Here is a 12,568-nt window from a genome sequence, read left to right as displayed (position 1 = left end):
AGGGGAATATGGGTGCACTAAAGCCTCCTTTAAAGTGCAGGTGGCGCTGTGGGTTAAACCACAGAGCCTAGGACTTGCTGATCAGAAAGTCAGCGGATCAAATCCCCGCGACGGGGTGAGCTCCCGTTGCTCGGTCCCAGCTCCTGCCAACCTAGAAGTTCGAAAGCGCATCAAAGTGCAAGTAGATAAATAGGTACCACTCCGGCAGAAAGGTAAACAGTGTTTCCGTGCGCTGCTCTGGTTCACCAGAAGCGGCTTAGTCCTGCTGGCCACATGACCCGGAAGCTGTACGCCGGCTCCCTCGGCCAGTAAAACGAGATGAGTGCTGCAACCCCAGAGTCGGCCATGACTGGACCTAATGGTCAGGGGTCCCTTTACCTTTACCTAAAGCTTCCTCTAGCTCATTTCTCCAAAACAACCCCAAATTCATTTAAAAATAAACAAAAAACAGGGAGAGGGAACAAATTCCTTGTGGGGGTGAGGCATTGGGAATCCAAAGTCAGTCCAAACCCACATGGCTAAATTCAGAAATGTGTTTGTCCTGCTGTTCCCAAACCATCTTGGAGGCAATTTTCCGGGGTGGTGGGTGTCTGTTCTAAATATACCGACCCATGAAAAGACCCGCCCTTGGCCAGAGGGTCTGGTGTCTCAGGGCGGGGGCTTGCTTTCAGGAATGCCAGCCCCCCTGGCTTCACGTTCCACCAGAGGGAGCTCCGTGCGTCACCGTCGCTGCGGGAGACTCACATTTCGGCGTTGCTGAGATTCCGGGCCTCTGTGATGATCTCTTGCAGCAGCACCGAGACGTCATCTGCGAAGGGTCAGAGAAGCAGTCGGTTAGGAGACCCAAAGGCCACCGAGCGGCTTGTGGAAGATTATTCTTATTCTTGGTTATGGCTAATTTTAATTATATCCCGGCCGGGACTCAAGGAGGGTTGCAGAAATTAAAAGCAAGTCAGAATACAAAAAGCTGGAAACATATCAAAGATGATTGTCGAAAAACAACTGGACTGCAGTAGAGCTAAACCAATATAAAGATCTATGAAAATACAGTGAAAATGGCACAGCACTGTTGAAAAGCCCTTGGAAAACAGGCAGTTTCCCAGGCCTGCCAGAATAAAACAGTCTCCCCTGGCTGTTGGCACAACAGCAAGGAAGGAGCCAGTCTGGCTTCTCCAGGGAGGGAATTCCAAAGTTGTCTGGGAGCAGAAACCACCGAGAAGGCATAACCGGCCAAGTGCCCCAGAAAAAATGGGGTTTTTTGCACGAGAGCACTGTGGCCATTTTGGGAGCTGCGATTTTGCGCAGTGCCCAAAAATGCATACTTTGGGGCACCATGTGAGATTTTGCCCTGAAAAAAGCATTTTTTTGGAGGGGGGAGCGAGAGTGAGTTGTGGGTCACATGACTTGCCCGGGAAGATGTCCTGGAAGACAGGCATCCTGGTTTTGGGAAGGTATGAGACGGCCCTCTGCCACGTCCCCACCAAGCGGAGATTCAAAGAAGAGCATCTCTGAATATCTCAGAGCCCAGGAAGGAGAAGGCCCATCAGATAGCCTGGACCTAAGCCATATAGGACTTCCCCAGAGGGGGCAGAGTGCGGTCTCCAAAGGCTGATCAATCGCCAAATGACTGATATTTGTGGAATACAGTTTATCTACATTGCAATATTCCGAACAGTTTTGCCTAACAATTTAACTTGGAAGGTACTGGTTCAATAAAGCTCAAAAGGAAGGTTTGGACAATTAATGATTGGGAGTTGCTGCGCCATTAAACTCCAGATAACAGACTTGGACAACATCCCAGATTGGAACAGAGTCAGAGGAAGCTGCGCTGATAAAAAGACAGTTGGAAAAATATACACTAACAAAGCTGTTGTCGACGGATGAAAGTACATGATGTTTGACATGATTGAGAATCGTGGACTCAGGGACGGAGAATTATAAAGCATCAAAATCGAGATGTGGAAAATATGGAAACAACGAGGAGAGGCAGGACTGAGATGTGGAGATATGCTTCAGAGATCCAGACCGTGGGGAGCTCTGAAAAATTAATAATTATAATTTGGTCTTTTCTATTCTAGTTTTTTTAATTTTATGATTGGATATATTAATTGGATGTTTTTTATTGGAAAATCAATAAAAATGATTTAAATAAATAAATAAGCCATACAGGACTTCCATCACATCTGCTGGAAACTCTAGGCTAAATTTCTATCTCATCACCTTCCTTCGCTCAGCACAAGAGAGCACGTCAAGCTGTGGTGAGTCTCAAATGCGGAGAGAATTCTGGGGTCCAGAGGGAGGATCAGAAAGGCACCCCTTTTCCCTGCAGCCCCCTTTCCCCTTCGATTTATTTAATATTATCACATTTAGACCCCACCTGTTTGTCCAAGAAGCTCAAGGTGGCATGCAGGATCCCCCCCTTTCCCCATTTTACCCTCCCGACAACCCTGTGAGGTAGGAACGGTGGGTGGCTCAAAGGCACCTGCTGACGTCAACAGCTCAGCGATGCCTGACATGGGCCATTGAAAATGTTCCTTGTTGAATATCATGACTGCGGGGGCACACAGAGGCCTTTTTGGCCCTTCAGGATTTCATTGCAAAGCTTCCCCATTGTTTGTTGTAGTTGCCATTATTCCCATTTTACAGATGGGGACTGAGTCCCAAGGCTACACTGGGGGCAGCTATGAAGGAGGATACCTACCGAGGTGTGTGAAGAGATTCTTGGCTACTTGCAAAAGAGCCTGAGGGGAGGAGAGAGAGAGAGAAGAAGAGAGAGATGAAATATATAAACCTTGCACCTTAATTCTGAAATCAAAGCAGGTGAAGCCTCCCCGCCCACTTCGTGATTCATACGACGCAACATCAAAATGACAACGGAATTAGAGTTACAACACTATGTAGTATATGAGGTCCTCTCAACCTTGCTGATGTGGTCGGTTCGAATCCCCGCGACAGGGTGAGCTCGTGTTGTTCGGTCCCTGCTCCTGCCTACCTAGCAGTTCGGAAGCATGTCAAAGTGCAAGTAGATAAATAGGTACCGCTCCGGCGGGAAGGTAAACGGCGTTTCCGTGCGCTGCTCTGGTTCGCCAGAAGCGGCTTAGTCATGCTGGCCACATGACCCGGAAGCTGTACGCCGGCTCCCTCGGCCAGTAAAGCGAGATGAGCGCCGCAACCCCAGAGTCGGCCACAACTGGACTTAACGGTTAGGGACCCTTTACCTTTACCTGGCTGCCAGAGTGGCTGGAAAGAGGAGTATAAAAGATGCCATCCAACTGTCTTCAGGACTCCACTCCAGATTTGCGTAGGGTTTACTCCTGAGCCCGTTCTTCTCCCGAAGATGTCCCTCAAGGCAGAAGACATCTAGGACCAGAGTTTTCCTTCTCCTAGATGGGCCCCCTCCCAAGTGGATGACCCAACCTGCCCCTCCCTTCTCTCTACAGCACTTGCAGAAACAGCTTTCTTGACCATTAGACCCACTCTTGGTCTCGTCTCCTCAATCTTCAAGAGCCTGTCTTCTCATTCAGGGGAGGTCCCTAATTCCCTGAGGGTTAGAGACCCACCGGCTGCCTTCACTGGATTTAATCGGTCAGCGGAAGCTGTTTCCTAGGTTTGGCTGCTGTGGCCTTCTGACAGCTTCTAGGAGCCACAGGTGAGCTGAGTTCAATGGTTTTTTAAATCCAGCAAGCGATGTATAAATTTTATGAAACAAACAAACAAATAAATCCTTCCACGCCAAATCAATTTCCATGTGCAGCAGTATTAGCAGTAAATCAGCTTTGCTCCTCAGCCAATGCTATTTATTGCCCTGCAGCACCAGCTGGTGCCACAAGAGGGTGCTCTTTGCACGCAGTTGGCACAGAAATATTTTTAAGATGAGAAAGCCGTCCTTTAATATTTTCCTTGATTTTTGCCACCTGTCTGCTCCAAGCGACAGTGCATGGTTGTCCTCCACCCCTCGCTTTATCCCCACAACGACCCTGCGAGGGAGGTTAGAGGCAGGGACTGGGCCCAAGGTCACACCCAATGAGCTTCATGGCCCAGTTGGGGGAGGAATTCGAACCCAGGTCTCTCCCTGGTACACTCTAACCACTGCACCACACTGGCTCTCATTTGGACCAACCAGCTGCCGTCCCCTGTTCACCCAATTCATGACCTTTGCTCTCTGGGGAGTTGGACAACTACTCAGGTGTTTTGGGGTGGAAAGGGGGGGGGGGGAAGCAGAGCCTGGTGGGCGATGGGATGCTACCCACAGACTTGGCTACATTTGAAGACCCTGCTGGATGAAGGCCATGGCTCCTCCAGTCCTGTTCTCATAAATCATCAACCAGAAAACATGCAAGCAGGACTCGAACACAAGTGCCCCTTCCCCTCCTGTGGTTTCTAGCAACCTCCACAGCAGAGCCATTTTGGTTAGTAGCTCCCGATAGCCATCTCTTCTTTCTTTGTTTTTTAAGATTATTCTTTCCCTCTCGCGAAGACCTTGACCAACTATAAAAAGATATGTGCTTGTCAGCTGAGGTTTCTGAGATCAGGGCACCCTGGGGCTTCGGACGTGCATCTCAGGGCAAGCAAGCAAAAGTCTAAACAGCAGTTATATGGGACCGCCTCTCCTGGTCTGCCCCGCAGAGGACCTTAAGGTCCACAAATGACAACATTTTGGAGGTCTCAAGTCGCAAGGTGGTTGGATTGGTCTCAACTAGGGCCAGGGCCTTTTCAGTACTGGCCCCAACTTGGTGGAACGCTCTGTCACAAGAGACCAGGGCCCTGCGGGACTTGACATCTTTCCGCAGGGCCTGCAAGACGGAGCTGTTCTGCCTGGCCTTTGGTTTGGACTCAGTCTGACCCTTACGTTTCCCTCCCCTTATGGTCTTGATCTATGGGCCACTTTTAAAATGAGGCTGCATTTTAAATTGCATTTTAAATTGGTTTCCCCCCCCCCCCCATGATTTTACTGTAATTTTACTGGTGTTAGCCACCCTGAGCCCAGCTCTAGCCGGGGAGGGCGGGGTATAAATAAAATTATTATTATTATTATTATTATTATTATTATTATTTTATTATTATATTTATAGAATGGTAGAGTTGGAAGGGACCAGGAAGGTCGACTCCAGGCCCCTGCAATGCAGGAATCTTGCACCCAATGTGGGGCTCGAACTCACAAACTTCAGAAACTCTACCAACCGAGCTATCCCTCAATACCTCAAATTGTCATTATTAAATTTAGACGGTTACATTTTGCAAATCGTTTGGGCATTGCAATCTTCAGCGTGTCTGCTCATCCAGCTGAGGCAAGGAGGTAAAAGGATTGAAGTGCGAGAAAACGATTAGCGAAAAAGGCTAAGATCCAGGGCTCCTCCTTGCAATGCCGACTAAAAGTAAGGTAGAACCTGCTAAGCACAAGAGCTATTTGAAGGGGAAACAGGCTTCCTTGGAAGGTGGTGGACTTGTGGGATGTGATCCATGAGAGGCAGTCAAGTCCAACATTCCTTGTAATGCTAGAGAAGACATGCAAGGAATGTTTGGTCCAGCCAGTCGAAACTTCCTGTTCCTCCTGGCTGGAGCATCCTTCCTTTTGCATGTGATAGAAGGTGGGCGTGACCTAACCTGTCCAGGTAACAAAAGGACGAGTCACGCAGCACACCTCCCTCTCTTTTTGACTTCCTTCTTTGTTTGACCAGCTTCTAGCTAGGATTGCTCTGCCAGCTCTCAGCTAGCAGAAGCACTGAGATTATTCCCCCATATGGCGCAGATCCTCATGTACATATTTGTAACTAAGTCTGCCTTCAGGGATCCAACTGTGAACTGATGTGAGTAAACTTCTTTTTTTGACTTTGAATAAGATTGTAGAATAGAATAGAATAGAATAGAATAGAATTTATTATTTATACCCCACCCATCTGGCCCCCCACAAGGGTTGGGGAGGTTGGGGTGCGGGCATCTGTCAGAGATTCTTTAGCTGTTATTCCTGAATCACAGGGGGCAGGGCTAGATGACCACTGGAGTCCCCTCCAACTCGACAAGATCGTGATTCTATTAAAAGTTGGAACAGGAGAAGCCTGCATTTCATCAGACTGGACCAAGGACATGAATGGCTCAGACCCTTGTGGTTGTTTTTAATCTATTCTGTCTGTAAGCTATTTTGCCAGATGAATGGATAGCTCAGTTGGTTACAGCGTGGTGCTGATAACGCCAAGGTTGCAGGTTCGATCTCCTTATGGGACAGCTGCATTTTCCTGCATTGTAGACTAGATGATCCTCAGGGTCCCTTCCACCTCTGCAATTCTGTGTTTCCATGTCCTTGCTGTACATATGCTCCTTTGAACCTAACTTGGAAAAACTTTCAAACCAGAGGTTTCCAAACAGAGGCTTAGCTGTGATGTGGGCATGGGGGGGTTGGACTGGATGACCTCTGGGGACCCCTTCCAGCTCTAAGGTTCTAGGATTCCTCGATTCCTGCCCCCTCTTCTGCAGCAGCCTCCCGGCTCTTTTGATCTCAGCTTGCTTCCCGGAACCTGCTTCCGTCCTTCCCTTTCATACCGTCACCTGGCTGGCTCTAATGAGGCTGGGGGCCTTTGAGAAGGTGACTGACTGCCTGCGTCCCCCTTGCTGCTTGAGCTCAGAGGCTGCTCTGTGGGCTGCGCAGGATCCTGCGGAGAGCATCCCTGCTGAGCTTTTGCTGCTGCTTCCAGCGTCAGCAGGCCAGCGGGTGGGGAAAAGGAGACCAGCAGGATTTACAAGAGTTTCAGTCGACAGGTCAAAAACTTTGCATGGCTCTGGCAAAGGAAAGTTCCCCCCATGCCGGGCGGGCGTTTGGCAGTAGGAGCAAGGAAGGTGAAGTTTCAAGAGTGGGGGGCAGACGAGAGTTTCTAAAGAGGCGGACGTTCAGAAAAGGGCAACCTTTTGAACACGGTAACCCCGGGGTCAGCGAACTTTTTCATCAGGGGGCTGGTCCACTGTCCCTCAGACTTAGGGGGGGGGGCAGACTAGATTTTGAAAAATGTAAATACCTTGCAAGCCAGTCCCGCAACTGCCTTCAGACCTGGAGGAGGAATGCACTCTGCACGCACTCAGGAGCGCATTTTGGCGCTGCCCACTCACCAACATTGTTGACAAACAGCAGCCGCTCCATTGGCCTGTCATTGTGGAACTCCTAGGCGGCGTGCACTATGCACTGTGGCCTGCCGTCTGAGGCCAGGTCGGCGGGCAGGCCATGCGCACAGAGCGCCGGGCAGGCAGCGCACAGCTTGCCCTCCAGCGCAGCCGCCGAGCTCTGGCTGAAGCCCTGCGATGCGCCCATCACGATGCCCATAGCACGGCCCAGACCCGCTGCCCGCCTGCCGGGTTTACCTCAGCCGCAGGGGGCGAGGCTTCGGATTGGCTGTGGGAACTTCCTGCAGCCAATCCGAAGCCGTGCCAGCGTCACCACCCACCCAGAGCTGCCCGTGATTCGGATGGGCTGCAGGAGCTTTCTGCAGCTGATCCGAAGCCTCGCCAGTGTTGCCACCCGCCCAGAAGCCTTGCCAGTGTCACGGACGTCAGTCCCCGCGTGGCAAGTCGTCTGCAGTGCGTGGGGACTGACCGAGAGGGTGGCAGGGTCCGCGGGTTGGATTTACGAGCTTGGGGGGCCGCATCCCGCCCCCAGGCCTTAGTTTGCCAACCCCTGCTGTAACCACTACACCGCACTGCCCTGCCATATCAACAAACTACAGTGCCTTTGTAATGGTTAAACTGATGCAAGCACGTTGTCTGGTGATGCCCTTAGAGATGCAGAGCTCCAGACCCACCTCTCCAGCGCTGCCCTAGAGACGCCAGGTGTGCCCGCCTGCCCGCCCCTCACCTGACACTCGCATTTCAGCTTTTGCTCCTTCTGGAAGGCCAGTGTGCTGGTCAGCACCGTGGAAGTGTAGCAGAAGCAGTGCTGGATCTTGTGCTCGTCCATTTCTGAGTAGCTACGGGGGGGGGGGGGGAGAGAGGAAGAACAACAACCATGTTAATTCTGTACTGCGGAACTACCCGCCACTGGAGTCGCATTTGCCGCCATCCCTCCCCACTTCCGTAGTAACCTTCCATAGAAAGAAATTTTCATGGCGCTTTTGTGGAAGTTGTTTTTTCCCCAAAAATAAAACAGCAACCAGGGCACATCAGTTATGGTTTTGTTGCAATATATATTCCTGGCAGGAAGGGGGCCTAGACTGAGAGACCATCAAACTTTGAGGGAGAATTCTTGGCAGTGGCTCTGTTCTGGCTCCTGTCCGCAGCCGGCACGGAGCCTCGAACTCACCTCTCTCCACCGAGCTTGTTGAAGGCACAGGCCAATGCCACGACTTGCGAGGTGGCTCTGCTGATCACCGGAACGCACAGCATGGCGGTCACCTCAAAGGCCAGCATACTGTTTAGCTGCTTATGCTCCTCCTGGTGGGAAAAGACAAGGGCTGGTCATCCAGGGGACGGGAGCAGAGTTGGCAGGTTCCCTTCCATCTGTGGTTGGCTTGGTGGGGTGGGGCGTCTCAGTCTCGAGGGTTGAAACATCAGAAATGTCACATACCCTGAGATATCATGGTCCAAACCTGAGACCTAGGGAACCCTCCGACATACCCTCCAATATCCCTCAGATAAATGCTGGGATATGGTTGCCATATTTCAAAAAGTTTTTGAGGTTTTTTTGGGGGGGCGGGTGACAAAGTTGTTGGTTTTTAAAAAACCATTTTTAAGGAAATTCGCCCCCAAATCAACACTTCCAACACGGGTTCCCATATGCCCAGGTTTTCCCGGGCATTTTACCGATACAGTCGTACCTTGGATGTTATCCATTCCAGAAGTCCATTTGACTTCCAAAACATTAGGAAACCAAAGCGAGGCTTCTGATTGGCTGCAGGAATCTCCTGCAGCCAATCAGAAGCTGCGGAAGCCCTGTTGGATGTTCAGCTTCCAAAAATAGTTTGCAAACTGGAACAGTCATTTCCAAGTTTGCAACATTTGGGAGCCAAAACATTTGGGAACTAAGAAGGGAAGCAACTAGTTCTATTTCCCCCCTTTAATCAAACCCATCCCCGTCGCAACCGCCAGAGCCAGCCTGTGGCGCCTCGGCAAGCTCTTTTGCTCGGCCGATCCGTCATCCATGCCTCAGTCAACAAGTAGGGCAGGACGGGGAGTTAAACACATTTCTGGCTGGTCCAAAATCGCGGGATGCCAGCCTTGCATGGATGCTGCCTGGCAGCCGACTGCCAAGGCAGAAAAAGGGAGAGGGCCAGCCAGCCTTTCCCTGACCCACCAGATTTCCCTGCGTCCAGCCAAGCCACCGTGGGATTAAGACGCAATATTAGTCCACCCTGGAGCGTGACAAATCTAGCCGAGAGAGAGGAGGTCTGGGGCGCGAGAGGGCTCTTTAACTGGGCACGGAGAAGACAGATTGAGCCAAAATGGTTTGAGCTGAGCAAATCATGGTTAAGGAAGAGGTGCAGGCTGGATGGATCAATGGTCTTGTGAGATAGTAAAGTCCATGTTAAATTGCTGTTTTAGGGGTTCTTTTTAAAAAGTGGAAGGGATTAATCCGTTTTGCATGACTTTCTACGGGAAAGTGCGCCTTGGTTTTGGAACGCCTTTGGTTTTGGAACGGACCTATGGAACAGATTAAGTTTGAGAACCAAGGTACCACTGTGTGTGTATATATATTCCAGGAAGATCTGCCTCCTTTTTGCAAACTGAATATGAAAGGGCACATTCCAAACAGCCCCTGCTGGGTTGGCGGTTGACATGTATCTCTGTAATCCTGGCTTCATTCAAGAGCAGGGCAGCCGGAGAAATAAAATGTGAATCGTGCTGGAGCCACAGCATGGGAGCCCCAGTGACATGCATGACATGTACTGAAGAAGCCCAGGACAGACCTACCAAGCTGATGTCCTGCAGGGTGATCGATTTCTTCTCCTCCACAACCTTCCCCAGACGCCCAACCGTTAACTGCATGGGGGAAAGAAAGAGAGAGCGATGGGAAAGAGGCGAAGGCTTCAGAGAATCACAGAATTGCAGAGTTGGAAGGGGAAATATGGACACTCAGCCAGATGGGTGGGGTATAAATAATAAATTATTATTATTATTATTATTACTTAGAGGATTGTAAAACTGCAATCACCACTCAAGTCACCTTGAGTCCCTGTCAGGGAAGAAGGCGGGATGAAATAAATATACCGTATTTTTTGCTCCAGAAGACTCACTTTTCTCCTCCTAAAAAGTAAGGGGAAATGTGTGTGCGTCTTATGGAGCGAATGCAGGCTGCGCAGCTATCCCACAAGCCAGAACAGCAAGAGGGATTGCTGCTTTCACTGCGCAGTGATCCCTCTTGCTGTTCTGGTTTCTGAGATTCAGAATATTTTTTTTCTTGTTTTCCGCCTCCAAAAACTAGGTGCGTCTTGTGGTCTGGTGCGTCTTATGGAGCGAAAAATACGGTAATTAGACAGAGGCTCACGATCTTCAGGAGAAGAGATGCCTCCTAAACTGCAGGGCACAGTTTTTTAGGAAAAAAAGCACTGATAATGACGATGATGATGAGCCACTCACAGGGAAGCTGATCTCTTCCTCCAACACTTTGTCTCCAACGACCTGCAAGAAACAAGAAAATAGGGGTGTGGGGAAAAGGAAGGAATCAAAGGCTTTCCCATCTTCAAAGACGTAGCAGCATTTAAATCTCAGATGCTGAAGGAGCCACAGGTCGTTTCTTAAGGCTTGCAGACCACCATCTCACCGAATGGTTGGCTGGGAGGAAGGGAGCAGCAATCACTTGAAATATTGTCCGCCTAAAGATAACACACAAGTGGGAACTGCAACAAAATGTTGCAGCGTACAGCGATACCGTCCAACTACTCCATTCTGACAGCTCTCTGTGGCCACAAAGTATGTTGAGCTCTCACTGGTGTGATTTTGGGGTTCCCCTCTTAATTTTCCACACCCCAATTTTTTGCACTTCTTAAAATCTCAGAGGTTGTCCGGACTTCCTGGAACTACCCCTTTTTCTGCATAGATTATCCACTTTTGGCTACATAACCAATGGCGCATGATCACCAGAAACAGAGGGGATGGAATATACTGTTTTAGGTTTTTAAGGGGGGTCAGTCTTCGACAATGCACCAAGTCCCTTCCGATTTTGGGGGTCCTCTACCCAGTAAGGGATAAAATCTAATGGAAGAGGTGGCTGCAATGGTTGTACAAATTATTCGTAAGACAATGACCTTAGGGAGGAATAAGTAGTTCCATAAATTCATCCCTACAAAAGACATTACTCACAACAGGGGTTTGCATGACCCACCTAGACAACAACATAGAGAAACTCAAAACAGTGACAAAGCTATCTAGTTCCAACAAAACTGACAAACTTGAACCTTCAATTCCAGCTTTTCAAAGTCTGATAGTCACAAATGTCCTTGACTGCGCTCATCGCTGAGCCTGCAGCCATCCATCTAAGATGCCTCCTGGCAGGGCCGGATTTAGGTTTGATGAGGCCCTAAGCTCCTGAAGGTAATGGGGCCCTTTCTATGTCCAGCTGTCCTTTGTCAACAACAAATTGTCGCAGTTTTTTGTGTTGAATATATGCTATATGGTAATTTATGGACCTAATAGGTATCTCAAGCCATTTGCACAGGTTGCCATGCAACCAGTCCATGCAGAATGTAGGCACCCTATAAATAGAAAGGAGCAAACCAGGGATATTTTCGGGAGCAGGCGGGGCCCATGACTTACATCCTAGGAGCCTACACAACACAAAACACCGTTGCTGTAGGTAGGTTTTATTTTGTTTATTTTTTATCTTATATTTTGGAAATGCACATCCAGTTTTTTCCCTTTAAATTTTTTTGGGGGGCCCCAAGAGAGTGGGGCCCTAAGCTATAGCTTGTTTAGCTTATACATAAATCCGGCACTGGAAGTTGGGATTTGTGGGTTGTCTGGCACGTTTCGTAACACAGAGAAAAAGTTTTCCAGTAAGCAGGATGTGATTTTGCTGCTGTGATGGTTTTCTCCAGCCTTGTCCAGGAGAGATGCACTGATCTTGCTGTCCAGAGATCAGGACCCAGTTCCCACCCTTTGCCGCTTACAGTGGACGCTCGGGTTGCGAATATGATCCGTGTGGGATGCATGTTCGCAACCCGCAGAGGCGCATCTGTGCACGCGCGGGTTGCAATTCGGCGCTTCTGCGCATGCGCAAAGTGCAATTTAGCGCTTCTGCGCATGCACAACCGCCGAAACCTGGAAATAACCCGTTCCTGTACTTCCGGGTTTCGGCGGTCCGCAACCCGAAAAAACGCAACCTGAAGCGTCTGTAACCCGAGGTATGACTGTAATTGGAATGAATAATCCCAATCAACTTTGTCAAAAGCCTTGTGAACATCTAGTGAGGCTATTACACAAGGTACTCCTATATGATTTTCTGGATTTTCTGGGTCTTTACTTGGTCTTAATATCCCAACAATTCTAGAATCTTTTCACGACTTAGGCCCTGCCGTTCCAGCTGTCTTTGCACATGGGGCAATAGATAAAAATAATACAAAATATCCTGGTAGGCCATTCATGGTGCTCTATG

The 12,568-nt window shown here is 49.4% G+C and overlaps 1 protein-coding gene across 5 annotated transcripts in view; it reads right to left on the bottom strand.

The window, feature by feature from the left end:
- The window catches only part of PDE2A (phosphodiesterase 2A), a 374,629-nt gene that overhangs the window by 31,566 nt on the left and 330,495 nt on the right, over nt 1-12,568 (bottom strand). For all 5 annotated transcript variants that reach the window (XM_081001873.1, XM_081001875.1, XM_081001876.1 and 2 more), the window contains 6 exons: nt 10,555-10,596; nt 9,889-9,957; nt 8,282-8,412; nt 7,838-7,949; nt 2,702-2,741; nt 745-808 (listed from right to left, as the gene is read on the bottom strand). In XM_081001873.1, the coding sequence (XP_080857999.1) occupies nt 745-808; nt 2,702-2,741; nt 7,838-7,949; nt 8,282-8,412; nt 9,889-9,957; nt 10,555-10,596 (458 nt within the window). The remainder of the gene's footprint in view (nt 1-744; nt 809-2,701; nt 2,742-7,837; nt 7,950-8,281; nt 8,413-9,888; nt 9,958-10,554; nt 10,597-12,568) is intronic.

The sequence above is a fragment of the Podarcis pityusensis genome (genome assembly GCF_964106645.2).
Source record: "Podarcis pityusensis genome assembly, chromosome: 4".
In the NCBI taxonomy this organism is placed as follows: Eukaryota; Metazoa; Chordata; class Lepidosauria; order Squamata; family Lacertidae; genus Podarcis; species Podarcis pityusensis.
This window is presented reverse-complemented; position numbering and strand designations above follow the sequence as displayed.